Source organism: Colletes latitarsis, chromosome 6 (genome assembly GCF_051014445.1).
Source record: "Colletes latitarsis isolate SP2378_abdomen chromosome 6, iyColLati1, whole genome shotgun sequence".
Classification (NCBI taxonomy): Eukaryota; Metazoa; Arthropoda; class Insecta; order Hymenoptera; family Colletidae; genus Colletes; species Colletes latitarsis.
The window spans coordinates 20461771-20480870 of NC_135139.1; the positions used below are offsets into that span (position 1 = coordinate 20461771).

General features: G+C 39.4%; 3 protein-coding genes across 5 annotated transcripts; 2 read left to right on the forward strand and 1 right to left on the reverse strand.

Moving 5' to 3' along the window:
• Positions 1-30: 30 nt before the first annotated feature.
• Positions 31-5846, forward strand: LOC143342482 (uncharacterized). Its single transcript, XM_076766418.1, has 16 exons — positions 31-157; positions 314-474; positions 556-744; positions 829-974; positions 1050-1226; positions 1412-1740; positions 1820-1855; positions 1955-2151; positions 2220-2414; positions 2998-3229; positions 3294-3442; positions 3518-3619; positions 3684-3893; positions 4879-5061; positions 5123-5272; positions 5357-5846. Exons 1-16 carry the CDS (start codon positions 103-105, stop codon positions 5558-5560), a joined length of 2715 nt encoding a protein of 904 aa, XP_076622533.1. The 5' UTR covers positions 31-102; the 3' UTR covers positions 5561-5846.
• LOC143342468 (uncharacterized) lies at positions 5564-11665 on the reverse strand. 2 transcript variants are annotated; one of them, XM_076766384.1, is made up of 6 exons: positions 11177-11665; positions 9791-10169; positions 9218-9718; positions 6467-9003; positions 6164-6381; positions 5564-6092 (listed from the first exon to the last, which is right to left on the reverse strand). In XM_076766384.1, exons 2-6 carry the CDS (start codon positions 10146-10148, stop codon positions 5960-5962), a joined length of 3747 nt encoding a protein of 1248 aa, XP_076622499.1. In that variant the 5' UTR covers positions 10149-10169; positions 11177-11665; the 3' UTR covers positions 5564-5959. The 2 variants fall into 2 exon arrangements, with proteins under 2 accessions (XP_076622499.1, XP_076622498.1); XM_076766383.1 differs by having other exon boundaries at positions 9791-11664.
• On the forward strand, positions 10878-18879 carry Urm1 (Ubiquitin-related modifier 1). Of its 2 annotated transcripts, XR_013079810.1 has the most exons (6): positions 10878-11041; positions 11124-11188; positions 11248-11329; positions 11726-11774; positions 14338-14567; positions 18144-18879. XR_013079810.1 is itself a non-coding variant. In XM_076766417.1 (5 exons), the coding sequence occupies exons 1-5, from the start codon at positions 10998-11000 to the stop codon at positions 14404-14406; spliced, it is 309 nt and encodes a 102-aa protein (XP_076622532.1). In that variant the 5' UTR covers positions 10878-10997; the 3' UTR covers positions 14407-16118. The 2 variants fall into 2 exon arrangements, 1 of the variants encoding a protein (XP_076622532.1); XM_076766417.1 differs by lacking the exon at positions 18144-18879 and having other exon boundaries at positions 14338-16118.
• Positions 18880-19100: the final 221 nt, after the last annotated feature.

The window sequence follows — 19100 nt, forward strand, 5'->3', positions numbered from 1 at the left end:
GAGGTAGCTCCCGAAGAAGTTCCTGAAGAAGCTCCTGAAGAAGTTACCGAAGAAGTTACCGAAGAAGTTCCTAAAGAAGATACGGAAAATGCGGTTACAGACATGCCTGAAGAAGGACAGCCTCTAGAATATCCGCTTCCTCCTAACGTTGGTCAAGGTGCAACAATTTTAACGCACATTTTTTACCGACAATTGCAATAGAGTTATAATATCTGAAAAGGAAGAGAATACAACATTTAAGTTCGAGTAACTGTAAGATCTATATAAAATGTTAATTACTTATCTTAAATTTTGGTAAACATGCTTTGGTCAGGTGTTCCGATCAAACCTGGTGGTAGAGTAGAGTCCATATTGAGTTCGTCTCCTATAACCGATCCCGTTGTGTTGGAAGAAATAAAGAAAGCCGATGAACATTGCGCTAGGCTCGCAAAGGAGATCGAACAATTAAAACTTGAGATAGCTGAGCTCACCGTGGTAATGCCTCGTGAAATATATCCTTCGGGATTTGTCGAATTTTCGAGTGTCTCTTTTTGATGTCGGCGATTCCTATCACAGAAAAAGAATTTAACGGAAGAAGACACGCTAATGATTCAAACCAAGCAGGAGGAAGTCATGACGAAGCTGGCGGAATTTGAGCAAATAACACGGAAGTTACAACGATCGATAGGCTTGACCGATTTCTCGAGCGGCACCTTTTCCAAAATGTTCGATATGCTACCGTATCCGCATACGAAGCCTAGCGGGGTACATAATAACTGTTAAAACGTGTAAAACACGAAGAAAATATTGCTGGCACGTTGAATGAGTGAGTCATTACCTGAATTGCAGCTTATCGCCGAAGAAGAAGTGGAAATTGGCGTTAAACATGAAATAGATCGTTCGGTGGATGCATTCGATAAACAAGATGTAAAAATGCCGAAAGAGAGGCCCGAAGATCTTTTTGATTTGCCTCAAATAGATTATCCGGAAGACAAGTACGTTATCAACGCCGTTTATTTATATTTCACGAATCCTATCTCCGTTTAATTTTTTTTATTTTCTTTAATTAGACTTCCGAGAGTGATCGTATGCGGATACACCGAAGACGAAATTCCAAAAATCGTCGTGGCGGACAGCAAAAAACGAGGCAAAGACAGATCGCTACAGAATCTGACGGGGAAGTTAACGGAATCGTTAACCATGCAAGAAAAATTGGTACTAGAAAACGCGCAGCTCGAAGGCGGCAAGTAAGTTTCTTTTCGAACATCCGGTATACGGCAAGAAATAATAGATAGTCAATGGGAAGAAAAGTGAAAATCAGTTTCCCTAACAACAACGATTGCGCAATCTTTATCGTCGGCAAAATTAACTATGTTGACATAAGCCAAGAGATCTCGCGTCTTTGATAAAAGTTACTGTATCCGGTATATAGATATAAATTAGAAGAAGCATTACTGGAGAAGGATTCTGCGGTCGAGAGCCTGCAGAGGAAGGTATGCGGGCTACAAGCTGAAATGCGAATAATCGTGAAGGAAAACTCGGAATTGACTCGCCAATTAACTTGCTTGAATCAACGAATCACCAGTCCTTGTTGTTACACCTGTCCAGGTGGAAATCTGTCTCCAACATCAAGCCCGTCGCCTTATCGTTCGTTTTCGTACACCACTACGGTGCAGCAGGAAGACGATTACTGTCCGTGCAAGTGTTGCCTTCAGCCACAATTTGCTGACACTTTGTCACCGTACGGCAATTCCGTATGCGGTATATATCTGTTGAATTCGATGACTAGTTCATAATTATTCGATAACGAGTTACAATTGCCTCGTTAATTATGTTTCAGTGACGCAGAATAGTCGAACAGTTTTGCCTAGTGGAGGTAAGTCACATTGTCTCTAGGTCAATTACTGTTATCACTGTCCGAACGATCGACAAATTTTACAAATATGTGTCGTTTCGCTGTTAATGTTTAATGCAGATTCACCCAGACTCGCGGGTGGCGCGTCGAGAACAAGAGTTTGTAACGAAAGCAGCGTTTCTTCGCAAATCGACGAAATGTGTTGCCGGAGTCCTGCCGCTGCTAAACCACCGTGCCCGGGACCCCCACCCAGAGGAACGTGCCCTGCGGAACTGGAGAACCAACTTGCAAACTATAACACCAATAGCAAACAGATAGTACATCTTTAAGATACAACCGAGTTTTGTTTCAAGTTTATATGCTTACGTACTGATAACAATTTCAGGAACAACAATTAGGTAGTATAGAATGCGAAGTACGCAACATGCAAATGGAACTTGCTAACGTGCAACGTGAACGTCAGCAACTGGAGCAACAACGTAAGTTGTTGAAATGCACCGGTCCTTGCGCACCATGTGGTTGTTGTCCTCCACCACCTATGAACCTTCCATCTTTGAGTTCCCCGCCTTATGTACCGCCTGTACCAATTCTACCACCACCTCCCGTACCTCTTGCAAAGGTATCCGTACAATATCTTGGTCAATTTCAACGTGCAAACCTACGCAATGAATTAATTGATCGGCACACCACTTTTCATAAAAATTGTTATGCCTTGGGAGATCGAGATCGATAGCTTTTAGCTAAGATAAAGAAATGTCAAACATCGCCAAAATTTTGTATGAAATAAACATATTTTTATAAAGATTTCAGCACGTCTTTTTTTTTTTTTAACCATATAAAATGTGACATTATTCTGTGCGTAATTTATCACTGAAAGTTCACGGCGGATCATATATAAAATATGATTATTTCATATAAGATTTTGCATAAAGTAGCTGGTAATCGAACGTGGCGGCTCTTACTAAATTATGTACAGTATAATGTAGACATTTCGATTCACTTCAGGGTTTTTGAGCCCCTATAAAATTATATATTTTAAATCGTATACAGATGCCACCCGCACCTTCTTCAACCTGTACTGGTCCTTGTATAAATGCACCTATGGTAAGACTGAATTTCAGTAGGAAGTTTCAACATCTATTAAACTATATATTTAATGAAAGGGCGCTAGCACGTGTCCTCAGCAACAGTTACGTGATCTTCGCGAGCAATACGCACGTCTTCAGGATGATTACAAAAACAAATTATGCGAGGTTTCGTGTTTAAGAACAGATGCAGAAAAAATGAAGCAACAAACACGCGAAGCCATTGAAGAAAAGGAGAAATTGGATATTAAGCTGATAGACGCTCAAGAGCGTTTAAAGGCTATCGAATCTGAAAAAGGAAAATACGAAGGTGATTATTTTGAATTTCATCAGATTTAAACCTTGGTAACTAATTACAATTTATTTAACGATAGGTTTCAAGGAACAAATGGTTGAACAGGAACAACAATTGATCGTGATTAAACAACGTTTTCGAGAATCGCAAGATGAACTCGAAGAATTGCGATCTTTGATTCAAGATCAATCTGTTCAGCTCGAGGATTATCGTAATAAATATTTACAGGTTTATGCTATCAACACTTAATCTTTCAAAGTTCTTATGTAGGTGTAATATGAAAATGACAAATAAAAAAAATAGGCGCAACAACAAGTCGAAGAACAACGCCGGCAACTCGATCTCATGGAGATGGATAATGCGCGAATGAACGAAAACGTGACGTTAGAAATTGGTCGAGTTAAAGTACGTAATCAATTGTGTGTGTATGTTTATCTGTAAGTAAACGTTTTATTGGTTTTCGGGACAGAATCAGTTCCAAGAGAAGCTCGCTGAACTCGCACCGTTACCGGATCTTCTGAAACAAACGCAAGTGAAGCTGCAGGAAGCGCAACAGATGCGTCTGGTCGCCGAAAGAAACTGCGAGGACCTTTCGCGGGAGCTTATAGGGTGCAAAGATAAAATGCAAACTTTGCAAAATCAATTGGATGTTCTACGCAGCGAGTATCAATCACTCCAGGTTACTGTCTATTTGTGCTACAGAACTGTTGGATTTTCTAAGCGTTGCACGCGCACGTACATTATACAGGGTGTTCGGCCACCCCTGGGAAAAATTTTAATGGGAGATTCTAGAGGCCAAAATAAGACGAAAATCAAGAATATAAATTTCTCGACTGAGGCTTTGTTAACAAGTTATTAATAATTAAATTCAAAAATTTCAAATCGTTTTGGAAAAATTATTTTCGGTTGCGGGGGTCAATTACAATCATCTTTGGCGAATAGACACACCCTCGAATTCCTACGTGCTTTCGAGAAAAAAATTCGAGAAGGTGGACGAATTTTTCGACAAAATTAAAAAATTTCAAATTGTTTTGGAAAAATTATATTTGGATGCGGGAGTCAATTACAATCATGTTTGGTCATTACACATACCCCCGAAATCCTACGCATTTTCTAGAAAAAAATTTCCTGAAAATTCCGAGAGCATCTTCCCACATTTTATTCCTTCTTCCTTGGAATTAGCGAATACAAATAATTAATAAATTCGATTTAGCTGGCTGATTTATCCAATTTGCAGAGGTAATAGTTGCAGTGGTAGTATTTTTAATTATTTGTATTCGTTCTTCGACGTATCTTCGATGCATATCTTGCTACTTACCCGACACAGTGGCTCTCTTAGTTCGGATGGCGCGCGCCGTGATTCGTCAGTGTTTTTCGTTAATAATTAAAAAACGAAGCCCCATCCGACATTTTTACAAAGGAAATTGTTGTTCAAAATCGTCTCAGCTACTCCACATTACCGGCTCTTACACCATTTACGGGACACCCTCTAGATATTAAACGTCTTTTTTATTAACACAGAAACCATGTCTCCCTAATCACACACTTCTACCAACTGAACAAAATTACTCCAGCACGGGTCATTCGTGCCAACGAGAACAATCAAAAAATTCCGCTTGTACACGATTTATTATAAGAATCTTAGAATAAGATACGATTTGCAGGATGAAAGAGGTACTGGATCAGGACGGTTCGACGAATTGGAAAAGAGAAATTCCGAGTTACGGCATGAAAATGAACGTATGAAAAATACACTTGCCAGATTTGAAGAACACGAGGCACAGTTACAAAAACGCATTGATGAAAAGATGCACGAAGTTACTCAATTAACAGCAATGCTTGAACAGGTATGTTGTTGTTTATCTTTACGAAGTCTCGAGCGATATCAATGCACTATTTCTTTTGAAGGTTCGAGAGGATTCCGCAAGACAGGTTGCGAGAACAAAAGAGAGATGCGAGACTATAAGAAGATCGATGCAAGATCAAATTGCGGAAATGGAAAGACAATTAGCACAATGCAGAGCTACCGCAAGGGCCGCACAAAAAGATAGAGACGAAGTAAACCCATTGTTAAAAGGATGAAGCTCTATGTAAGTACTTTAAATGTTGACTATAGCTCATATGTTACGTTGCACTTTATAGATCCGGCAGAAGATGCAGGGTCAAATAAATAATCTAAATGAAGCATTTGAGCAGGCTCAAGGTCGCATAAGATCATTACAGGGTCATGTAAATTATTTGAAAACATCTTATAGCAACATCTTCCATGGACAAGGTGAAGTTCCACCTGGTGTCTTACCTGGAGAGGCTGGGCCAGGATTTGATTCCTGTGACTGCAATTATTAACAGAAAGTTAATCAGTGTCTTATTCGCGTCGAAATTTGTCTAATAAGTTGAAAATTGTATTATCGTGCATTTGCGTAAGTCGTTTTATCTACCCGAAACATGACAAAAATTGTATAGATGACAACTGTTTTGTATGTTGTTCGTGGCCATTCTGGTATAGATAAATTGTCAAAATGAAATTATTATAATATAAAACAAAGCATCCGGTACAATATAACAATTTCCTCTTTCGACGTATATGTACTTTATTTAATAAATTGTTCATGTAATTTTTATATGCAATGAAGTAGAAGAGGTAAATAAGGAAATTCATGATAGTGCGTATATCTTGACTTAAAAAAATTAAAGTAATGACCTGTACAAGGAAAAAGCACTTATTTAAAAGTCGTATTAGTTCCATTAGTTCATATCGACAGAGTGAAGCATATTGAGCATATCGAGGATTGCATCCGATCGCGATCGTACTCTTTCCATTTCCATACGGAATTCTTCCAGTTGAGACTCGATTCGTCGTGCATATGCATGACAGCATCTGTAAATAATTTTTGAAAATGTATTTCGCGTGTCAGACTTTAACGACAATATGAAAAAAAAAGAAGTTACCTTTCATTACATTGTGTTGTATTCGAGCATGATGGTTCGGGCGTAGGGCACCGAGAGATTTTAGTTTGGGGAGGAACGTTTGTTACACACGAGAGTCCATTGTGTTGGAGGTTTTTACTCGCGCCATTAGTACCTGTACTGCGACAATCTCCACATCCTCTTAAAAGATCCATAAGAATTCCTCGTACTCTTTTGCCGCTTAATCTTCGTTGCCGTGTCTATGTACAGCAAATATAGGTATTAAAACGGCATACAAATATTCCTAATACATTTATTAGATAGATTTAGTTTTTATTATCTTACTTCGGCAGTTTCATTAGATCGTTTGGCGGGAATTAAAAGGTCGTCTTCGCCCTCATTGGAAGGGCTACGATTATATGTTTGTCTTTCCGAACAATCATGATTATGCGTGTTGTTCAAAGAGGTTTTATGCATATAAGAAGTGTCTTTAATGACACTGCAACATTTCGATGAGTGCGGGATATTATCCGCTATATTTTGAGGATTTCGATACGTTTTATTGTACTTGCAAATTATTTCGCTTACTTCAGCAGAGGTATTCATAACATTTTCATGTGAATGACCATTTGATCCAGGCGAGAACATATTTCTGTACGAATTTCTTCGATTTCCTTTAATGTGATATTTATCTTTACTAGGAGTGGGATTATCGTCATGTGTTCGTGTTTCATGATATGAGCCGCAGTTACATTCTTTATCTGCGCGTTCTGTATGATGTATATTACAGGAATGTAATTTGTCTTGTAAATTCGTGATATTTTTACACGTCGGCCATTCCTTACGATGTTTCGCGGAATCGCATTCTCCACCAGAAGGGTTGCACGTATTTGGAGAGAAAGCATTACCCGCGTATCTTTTATCACTTACATCATTTACTAAGGAAGATGATTTTACTGAATTTGGTGTTAAATAGTGACAACATTGAGAAACGTTAGATCTATTGAATTTGAATGGGATCTGTTTGCTACTAGTCGAACACGCGAGCGGGCTGCCATTAAATCTACTGTGTGGTGTTTTCTGCCAACAAGAACACGTTTTATTTTCAACCGATTTTACACACACTCCCATATCATCTTCACTATCATTCGTAATTTTTTCACCGATTTCTTTACCCCAAACGCTGATTGTGCCATTTATTTCAGACATTCTTATTTCAAGGTTACCCAGTAAATATGGACCACATTCTTGAATATGATTCTCAGTACCTGATTTATCCTTTAACGGATCTTCCGCTTGAATTAAGAAACTTCTCTTTATGCTATTATTGTCTTCCCTATATACGAAACATTTTACACTTTCATCTTTATCATTATTTTCTTCTACTTGATTTTCTTTAGATGTAGAAACGTCAACATTTTTATTAATGGATTTACTTTGTTGTTGATCTATTTTAATACTTGAATGTACCTCTGGATATTTAAATTCCGTATTGATCGTGTCAGAATTACACGTCTTCTCTGATTCAATGATTGTGTGAGGTATTTTATGTGGCTGAATAGTAGCGGAAGTACCAAGCATATCTGTCGCTTTTCGTTTTTTCGAACTTGAAGTGTGAATCGGAGAATTGCAGTCCAAATTTAATAATTGGTTTGTTGAATTGTCGTTCGTTCGTTTCTTGGAATTTTTTACTAAAGGGCTTTCAACTCTGGTTTTACCTTGTGCTATATTGGAAAGAGTCTGCAATATTCGAGACGAAGTAATAAATGCTCGGGACAATGGATTTTCTAATTTTCTTGGGGTACCGTCAGTGAGTACCATGCTATCATCAGAATTAAGGATTGGTGTCAGATCAGGTGGTTTAATAGATACAGCTGGACTACCAGCACTCTCTGCCCAATGATCGATAGAACTTATCGTAGATGCAACGCTACTACTGGATATTTTATTACTTGTTTCTCCCGTAGTTACAGTTACTTTTGGTACGATTGTAGGTTCTACAACAGTTTCAGTTTGCACGGACGCAATTTTCGTTTTACATGCCCTCTCTTTGCTTTCATAGTTAGCTAATGATTTTTTAAGGGCATCTAATTCTTGTTTCATTTTTATGTTTTCTGCTAACGTTTTGTGATAAACATTTTGTAAATTATTGAACTGTGCATCTCTTTGAGAAAGTTGAGCTTTAAATTGAGCTTTAAGTTGAATTATTTCAATATTTTCTGCATTTGTTCCCTCTATTTTACTTACTTTTGCAATATTTAAATTTTCCGATACATCCTGTGCTGTTCTGATACTTTTGACATTCTCGATCTTTAGTGGGCAACTTGTGTTACTGTTTTCCATTTCTTGCACATTCATCATCTCTACTTCATTGTACACTTCAGGTTCATTTGCCTTTTCTTGAATCCTGTTTTGTCCAGTATTGGAAGTACCATGCATATACTCTTCATAACTTAAAGTACGTAAATTGAGAAGTGTAGGTGCTTCCTGATGACCATTAACTAAAGATGGTTGGTCTATGCTATTCAATTTTACATTCTGATCAGGCATGTTTTGATATTCAATATGATGTGTTTTAATATCTATGGAACCATTTTGCTTTGTTAATTTGTCATCACAATTTTGTGCACGTTTCTCATTGTGAACACTGCTGCATTTGTTTATTTCAGTATCCTTTTGAATATGTGTAGCTTGGCTTTCAAGTATTCTAATATCAATTTTGTTATTATCACCGTTTTCTACTACTTGCGCTGTATTACGAACTGGATTATCATCTTTATTATTTTCATTTTCCTCGCGTTGCAAATCTTTAATAGCCTTTTCTGCATAATCTTTTATGACTTTGTTAATTACTGCTGGTTTTAACGGATCAGTGTCATTATCTGTAAATAGCAAACAAAATTTATTTCTTATTTGTTATTTATTAATAATTTTAGAATTTGGTTATACAGATGTATAGAAGATTATTCAATTTTATTCTAGATTTCATTCATCTTTCAACAAATGTGCTTTAATATGTAGGTATCTACAATATTTAGCAAACGTATCTTCCAAATCTGAGTACCCAAATTCTAATAAAACAAAGATTATTCTTACTTTCATTTTCTCTGTGCTTTTTGATCGTTACATATTCTTGTTCTTTCATACGTTTTTCCATTGACTTTCTATTTTGTTCTTTTATATCCTTAATATATCGTTTTACTTTGCTTTCAACATGTTGATATTTAGGTGGCATTGTTTGTTTTTTATGCACAACAGGATATGTAATAGGATTGTGATGCAAATTTAAATAATTTTGTCTACTATTATTTAAACTAAACCTTTTTTTGTTATATAGATCATTGTTCTTAGAAAAACTTAAGTCTTGTAACGACAAGCTTCGCTCTTTATGGTGTTGTTTTAATCTGTTGTTTAAAATAAAATCATCAGAAGCTCTATCAAAGCATTCTTGATCATATTCTGTATTTGCGTCTTCATCATCATCATTATACAATCTTAAAGGATTTTCATCATCCTCCTCCTCTTCTTCTTCTTCGTCTTCCTCATCCTCCAACATTATATTTCGACGGTCATTTTCAAGATCCATTTCATCCATATCTACGATTATAATAATAATCAGTATCTTAAATATTGTTGCACAGTCAAATAATACTTTTGTTCATTACTTACCGTCGCTATCCCCATATTCATCATCTTCATCATCATTATAGAGATGATTACTTTCTTCTCCCGAGGATAATACATAAATACTGCCTCCTCCTTGATCATCACTGGGATAAGGACTTCGACTGTGGTCCTCCTCCATAGGTATTGTGTTGTGTTGTTTCGTATTATTGACATTTGCATCTTCGCGCCTTGACGGACTCGATACACTGATATACGTTGGCATTTCTTCATCTTCTAACATAGGTTCTTCAGTTTCATTGTTTAATATGCTTGCTCCACTTTTCGATTGTTCATTAGTGTGGTTTCCCGCATTCATTTCTGTATCGGTTTCTTCCGAAGTATGCTCGTTCTCTTCCGACATTGTTCAAGTTGATATTGAACACTACAAATATTACGATTACACGGAAGTCTACGACTACAAGAACTTTAAAATTATGCAAATATCTATTGACTGTGCACTATTCAGTTTTCATAGTATTTAACGCGTGCGATCATACTTTCTCATCGACCGCCATTACGGTTGCCGCTGATGGTACCTGCATTTCGGTTCGTTCATACATTCTACATCTTTACCAATCTTTTTTATTGCGCGTTTATTTAAACATACCCAAACTTTTTTAAACAAAATATAAAATATAACTAATTGCTATAGACGAAAGTGCAATATTTGCGTCGCAATTAAATACATAATTATTGCGGGACTAATGACCCGCGAATATACAGGGATGTATTTCAAGTTGTATATAAGGGGCACTTGCTCTATATTTTACGTTACATTTTCATTCGTAATATATACTTTCAACATTATTTATTTTCGTTCGTAATGCTGTTAATGTATTTGTGATATTCGCTTTATGGTTTAATACAAGATTTATCACTTTTTATCTAGCGACAATAGGAATACAGGTATGTCGATTATTACAACTTATGCGCATGCTCTTGTAAAATGGAACAAAAATTTAAAAAAAAAAAAGAAACATCAAAGTACTCGATATGAAATATGATATTTTTATCAAATTTTGAACAATGAAATTGATACTTTAGTGCGTATGCATTGTACACTACTGACTGTCTGCGTCAAAGGAACGTGGAATCGAGCCACAATGTCACTCACATTGTTTCTATGCGCGGTGAATGATTGTTTATTGTAATTAGAGGCCGGTAGCTAATAATTTGTTATAGTAACATATTCAGGCGCAATTAAAAAAATATGTCTTCTGAAAATAGTGGAATTCCCGTAACCATTGAATTCGGGTAACATTGAAACTCTGATACATAACCTAACTTTCTATGCAGTTGTATTTGATCTAATAAATCAACCGCTAAATAATTCTAGGGGTGGGGCGGAACTACTTTTCGATAAGAAGAAAAAACACGAGACGAACTTACCTGGTAACGAATGTAAGTTGAATGAATATTTCTTGATCGTGTGTTTTAGTTTATCATGGAAAATTTTATAGGGACGATACAGAAGCTACTCTTTTGGATAAAAGATAACCTCTTAAAAGAGCGACCGGAACTTTTTTTACAAGGGAATACCGTGTAAGTTGTAAGCTCGTTTGATAATTTTATACCAATGTTATAAACATTTTAAGTAACCGTTTGAAATGTTGCACCGGAAAGAAATATTTTCTTTGACATGCGTAAAGTTTACACTGACACGTGTGTGCACCACCAACACAATACGGTATGTTGTGCTAATTCGCACTTGCTAATTCGACTGTGTGAAAAGTTAAGATGGCGACTCTTTGAAAAGTGCGGGAGTGCTACATGGGATGGCAGCACGTTTCAGTTTCAACAGATTCTTTGTTCGATAGACTACGAAATTTGTACTAAACTTACTATAAATTCGTATTGCAACGACTGACATGTATTTTTGCTTAAACATATTTGATTTTATCACTATGTGAACGTATATATATTGTTTTGTGCGTGCAGGCGACCAGGAATCTTAGTTCTCGTGAATGACACTGACTGGGAGTTGTTGGTAAGTGAAACATTATTCGTATCAGAGACGAAGTATTGAATACTTTTAACAAATATTGGAAAAATGCTTCATACGATTCGTGGAACGTTAGAACTCTAGAGTTTCCTTATCATTTCAATATTAATTCTATCATTATCATTTAAACGTGGAATAATATTATGGCGCTATTGGCGGCAAGAATTAAAACAAACAGCCCTACAAAATATTCTACATATCATTTATCCTTTCAGTCTCGGAAGATATTGTAACAATAAAAGAAAATATTGTTGCTATTCTTTCTTATAGTTTGTATTAAGGTAGTACCAGAGTGCAATGAATTGTGAATATTTTCAAAAGTAAGTTACCCTAGCAGCTTTTTAAAATTTTTCTAGCCATGTCTGTTGTCATATCATAACCTAACATTTTGTATTCCAAGGGAGGAATAATCAAACTACATTTTAAAGTTTAATATCTCTTTATTTGTCTCATGAATTATCTTGATATTTTTAGTTCTTCCTCTTTGGCTGGAAATAAATGGGTTCTTGTTACTAAAAATGAATTTATTGAAATATTATACAGTAGGATCTCGATTAACCAGCTTAAACAGAGAACAAACAGTCCGAGAAGGAAATAATTTGGAATGCATTTTTCGTGAAAAATGAATCATTTATTATTACGAAACACATTTCGCTCTCTATGTATAAACCAGAACAAATATTAATTATTTCGTGCATTAGCACTCGCGTAAAAGTATTTTTTATGTTAATAGATTTCAGTGCATTTATAAAGTAATTATTACTGAGTAAAAATTAGCAAATTATGTTTATGATTTTGTGGCGCCGCCTTCCGTGCTCGCCACCAGAGGGGTCGCGCTCTCACAAGCGCTCGACCAACCCCTCGGTTTCTATACAGGGTGTTCGGCCACCCCTGGGAAAAATTTTAATGGGGGATTCTAGAGGCGAAACGCACTACCCCCTTCTTTCCTTTTCTGTCCTACGAATTTCCCAAGTTCCTACCCGCAACAAAGCAGTGCCACAATTTCCTTTTATTGTTTCTAGAATACCTTGGTTTATGGTTTGTAGAATTGCTTGTAACCTTTGATGGAAAAATACTAAATATAGATACACGTAAAAAGGTATATCGAAACTCTGTTAATCGAGGTCCTGTTGTACTTACGCTTCATTCAAATATTCTAAGTTTCGTATGTTCATATTTTCAGAGTATAACTGCTTTGTATACTATAAGAAGTCCATTTTAAGTTCGTTGTCAATTAATTTGGTATTATCCGGACGAACAATTCCTTTGTCGCGAGCACACAATACCAATTACCATGTCCCACCGCGAAGAGATTGCTCGGTGTGAAGATCCAAAGAGAGTGGTAGAAGGAATCAAAGTTCCATCGATCTTCGCGTATAGTTCTGTTAAGTACTCGCTTAATCAGAGAAAATGAGAGAAAATTGGAAGAGACGCGACGAGGCGGGGGATGACTGTTCGGTAGTGATTTTGTTTTGTTCAGGGTCTGCGAACAAAGCGAATCGCGTTCTCCGTCGCCGTGGGGTTAAAAGCGTATAATCCTTTGCGGACACGAAAGAGCATCATCCAGGTTCGTTTCATCTCCGAAAGGCAATAACGCGTTCAGCGTAATCGCGGGCCAACATCTGCGCCCGACATCTGACAAACGTCCGATGGAAGTATCTCGTCGCGAGGTTTTTTCGCGGGTCGCATAATCGACCTATGGGTGTAGTTACCGTAACACCCGCCGTCGAGGTCGGAGAAATAAGAGAACGACCTCGAACGCGGTCGTGAAACGGCGCAAATGACCCAAAGGCACGCCACACCCACGGCGAAATTATCATTTTAAATTTGTAAATGTACAAAACGCGAGGTGCTATTAGGATGTGCTTCCTGAAGCACCCTCGAGGAGAAAGAGCCTCGAGAGAAGCGGTTGTTGCAGCAGGGGGGGGAGGGGAGGGGGCGTGGGAGGGCAAAGGGAAGCAGACGCGGCAAAGATGATGGCTTCAGCCATTATTATGATAATACCAACGTTTCTCGAAGCTTCTCTCGTATGCTTCGACTGCCCTGGCTCCTTGTCCTTTCTTCTTTCCATTCCCCTCTCCGTTTGCGGTGCCGCGAGCTTACGCGCACGATGTCCTTTTCCCGTGTCCTGGGTCCCTCTTGCTCTCGGTTTTTCGTCGTTTTCGACTCGTAAATTAAGAGGGAGAGCAACCGTCCCCGGCTGCGGGCTCGCAAGTTTTCAGGCTCGTATCGTGTTCCCCTTCGCGATTCGACAAAAATTCGTCGTGTCGTTCGTAACGTGGGCGTCGTTTATAGAATCGAATTAAAGCAGATGGATTAGATTTATTTCGTAAGGGGGTAGAAAAGGAAAGGGCCTGCTAGTGGACGGGAAATGTATATATAGGAATAAGTGGTTGGTCGAGCACTTGCGAGAGAGTTAAGAGCGTAGCCCTCTGTTGGCGGGTACGGGAGGTGACGCCAGATAACCATAGTTACGCGCACCGCTTCTCATCGTCCCTTCTTTACCGTGTTTCGATAACGTTTTAACGATCTTATAAAAATTTTGCAGGGCGAAGGAAGTTACAAATTGTGCCCCGGCGACAAGATACTGTTCATATCCACATTGCACGGAGGATAGACGGAGGACGAGCACGATGGCAACGATCGACGAGGAGTGAACAGCCACGGCTACTCTTCGATTTCCTCGACGAAACGTAAAAGCTCGGCGTGCTTTTGCATCGCGAAGGGGCGCGTGTACGCGTACACAGTGTCAGAGAATAAAGCGTTCATTCGCACGACGTACGTCTAGGATGTTCCACGTAACGACTACATATAACATTACGGCTGACACTTTGGCCGTTTTCCAAGTATCCCCGTATTATTGCTCTCTTCTTTACTCCCCCATCTTTTCCGGCTACGTGGCCAATGGGCCATATCCTGTCCCTTGTTTCCACGTTCGACGTCACGGTCCTACTTCGCGTACTTAACGCTCGCGATTTTCACGCTCGTACGGAGCTTTGCATGCATTACCTCGTAATTAACGTAGACGGAGCGCGATAGAACGTCGGAACTTAGGAGGAGCTCGCAAGTCGGTTGTAATTCAATTCTCCGGGGAACGCGAAATTTAAAATCCCCCGGCTCCTTTCGCGGAACTTCCCCGTTCGCCGATAAGAATAAAATGAACTTCGGGTAATTGTGCCGGAAAATTAGTTTCAATGCGGCTGAGATTGCGCCGGGCCGCGATCGGACTCGTCGAAATTTAGTCGTTCACCGTCGCTGCGAGTCAGTTAAAGCGACCGTTCGCGCCGCGTCCCAAGTTCACGAGAAAAAATCTTTTCAAGAAAAAATGAGAAAACTTTCGCGAGCCCTGAATAATTAATCACTGGCCGGTAGTTCTTCCATGGTACGCGATAAAGGTCTCTATCGAAGGTCTCTCGAGTTACGCGAAAGTTAATCAACTCTGTTGCGCGATGTCCGCGATACTTCTTCGCCCCCATCGATCGGCCATCGCTTTTAACATCGGTACCGCATTCCGGTTAATATTATCCGTGAGCGGCCACGCAACCGTGAACTAGATTTCACGATATCGGAGCCAATCAGCCGTTAAGGGATCGATGGAGGCGTCGTCTTCGTCGTATAATAAACTGACGAGAAACAGTGGCACCAATTAATCGTTCGCGCGGACCTCGAGGGAGATGAATGAAAACCGTCTAACGAGCATCGTCGTTTCTTTTACTTGTGTGCGTGCAAGACTCGTTACAGTCGGCCATTTTCGACGCTTGATTAAATTGTTACTTTCTCTGAACCATCGTCTACCAAAGTTCAAATTAATATCTTCCATTTTTTAAAGTTAGTAAATTTCACAAATTCTTGTTTAATCTCCTAGCGACTTTCCTATTAGAATAACCTTTCTCTTACAGTATTCGCACTTTTCCAATTTCTTCAAGGCTTAGTCGCGTCACGCGTTCCCTGTATTTCGTTTTATCGTCGGTTCTTTCTCCCGGTTTTCTACAATATAAGCTCGCCTCCGTTATATTCGCCGCCATGGAACGGAAAACAATATCATGCATAGTCAAACGGAAACAATAAAGAAGCGCGATGCGACTATTCACGCGTCGAAATAAAATTGGCTTATCTTTTCTCGTCGTGAAAAGCGTTATGGGGTCCATCGCTTCTCGTATTCGCCGCCAGACGAACCGTTCCTCTCGCGAGCGCTCGACGTCACGTTAGATTTTCGGTAAGGAATTTTTTTCTCGAAAGTGCGTAGGATTTCGGGGGTATGTCTATTCACCAAAAATGATTGTAATTGACTCCTGCAACTAAAAATAATTTTTTTAGAACTATTTGAAATGTTTAAACTTTGTCGAAAAGTTTGTCCACTTATTATTGAATTTTTTTCTCGAAACTGTGTAGGATTTCGAGGGTATGTCTATTCACCAAAAATGATTGCAATTGACCCCCGCAACTAGAAATAATTTTTTTTTAGCCACTTACTCGAATTTTTTTTCTCGAATGTGCGTAGGATTTTGGAGGTATGTCTGTTCGCTAAAAATGATTGTAATTGACCCCCGTAGCCGAAAATAATTTTTCCAGAATGATTTGAAATGTTTTAATTTAATTTTTTAATAATTTTTTAACGAAGTAGATAGAGGAATTTAATTCCTTCGGTGTGAAACGACTCAGATCAATTTTTCATCGAGCAAATGGTACCCAAATATTGCGAAAGCCAGGGGTGTACGTATCTGTATTTCGCGCACGAGTACAATGCATTTTCAGCGGGAAACGCATGGAGATGCGAAACGCAACCCCCCGTGAACCTGAGTGTCCCGATCGCTAATGGTTCGCCGGGGTTGGATGGTCCAGTGATTAATTGTGTCAGCCATGATTACATTACAGAGGACGCAGATCCACTATATTATATACGATCGTACATGCGTGTATCCCGCGACCGGTACGTTACACGTGCGTCGAACGCACTCGTGCGTGTTTAGGTGGATGTCGGAGGAAGACGCGCTTGTACCTACGGTATCAGTCTGTAACTAACCGACCCTAACGGGGAAAACGCGCTGGGAAAACATTCGACGATACCAACCGGGCCTGGAATTGCAAAGCGTGCATGCATATTACAGGAGTACCGGGTTTCTGGATCGCGACGGCGTATCACGGGGTTTTCCTCGCGGGCATGAAATTTTGATGGCTCGCGTCCGTGTTTCTGTTTGGATAATTGAAGCGCCGTTCGATCACCATGGTCAGCGAAAACCAATTTCTGATCGTGATCGGAACAGGAACGAGCAACTTATCGCGCCCCACGAATCCATTTTCGGCCAGTTTGCTGTAATTTTAATGTACATTTACGAATAGTCTAATTAGATTGTACGTATCGAGAGCCATAGACGTTCGAATTAAATTTAATTTCACAAACGTTTGCGAATTGTTGCTTTTGCAAAACTTTTTTCGCGTTTCGTCGTAAATTAAGCCAAGGAAACGGTAACGAAAAAAAAAACTGGTTTGTTCTTGTTTCGTAGCCGCGGAACCAAGTTTATACACTGTCCTCCGACGGTATTTCGTTGGTTTCATTGTGGCCAGTGCGGCGTAAATACAGTAGAAATTCCTGTTTTCACAATTCCGCGCGGAGGTTATTTTATCTGGCGAGAAAGGAGGCGAAATCTTTGCTTAGTAAATTGTTAGAAATTGCGCGCGGGCACAACAGGCTGTCGCGATTAATTTGTTAACAAAAATTCAGAACGATTACGAACGAAATAGAAAGGGACTGGGAAGGAACGTCGACTTATTAACGCCGTTGGTAATTCCATTAAAAGTTTTAATAGGATTACGTCCGAATTTCAACCGAATTGTTTTCGTACGACGCATCGAGTCATCGAGCATAGTTAAAGCGTTGACTGCTGGACCAAATTAATTGAAAACCAAGTAAACTAAAATTTATCGTAGCATTTCGTACTATCAAATTTATTTTCTTAATGGAAAGTAACTGCTTCATCGAATAAACGTCGTGAACGAATCGATGTACGTTTGATTTTATTTATCACCTGCTGTACGAATAAAATTTTTCTCGTTTCTGTCTCAACTGCTTACCGAGACGATTCGAACGAACATCGAGGAGCACATTGGATTACTAGAAAATAGATTTTCCGGGAAGACAATATCGCCGTCGATACCAATCGTGCAACCGTGGCGCGTCTTCGAGACCATACAAAGTGAAAGAAGAAACCAAACGGAACGAAGAACGTTTAAAGAACAAAATGAAGCGTAGTATCATTTTTCTCATTAATAAATTAAGGATTTGGTAGAGTGGACATTGGTAGTTCATTTCACTCTCTGATTTTATTTCTGACTCTTTTCTGTAATTTCCAGAAGCGCGGGAAGACGTTGGTGTGGGGTCCATCGCCTCCGGTAGTCGCCATCAGAGGGACAGTTCCTCTCGCAAGCGCTCGATCAACTCTCAATTACATTGGTATGTTGCAAATTTCACGACACACGACCTGTTTGCGTGCAGTATCTCCTCGAAGAAATTTGGATGGAGGACGAAGCCAGCCCACCGAAATTAGGCGCGTCGAGGGAGCCTGATGGTCGCGAAGATGAGATCGGTCCGGGGGTGTGGTATCGTCGGGAATTAAAGTTTCTCGTCGTCGCTAACGGTTGTTTCACTTTGAAACGTAGGGTATAATTTCTGTTATCTTCGAGCGACGCAGCGACCGCTGCGGTGCCGCGAAATATAAAATAATAAAGGCCAGACCGAGGAGCACCGGCGGCCGAGAACTTTGGCTATTACAATGAAACAGTTTCGCGCAAACGCGTCTTCAACTTTTAACGGCTCGTCCTTGTTCCTTTGTGGCCCCACCCCACCGACCTTTGCGATCCTCATTTCCCTTCGCTATCGCGAATTTATTTCTCCCCGGCGATGGTATTCAATTGTATTCGGAAAAGGGAATCGACGAAAAGGGAAGGCCTCGCGAAACGATTGCCTAAAAGTATCCGCATCGGTTCGTAACGAGATCGAGATACTCGCTAACTTTTAACTTTCCGTTTCTCCTTCCCCCTCCTTCCCCCCTTTTTACCTTTTTTTCTCTCGTTGCAAAATTACTAAGTGCTTAGTCGCATAATTACATTCACCCTCTTTCCACGCGAGCACCATATTTATTTCAGTTTACCGCCGTCTCGCCATTAGAGTACTAATCCACTTAATTTCATCCTACCGGGCGGCTCTCTGTGTGTACTTTTTCTTTTTTTTTTTGTATTTCGATGCCTACGCGCAGATACATCGCAATTAACTCGAAATCCTGGCTCCTCTTTCCTTTTTTGCCGCCCGGGACG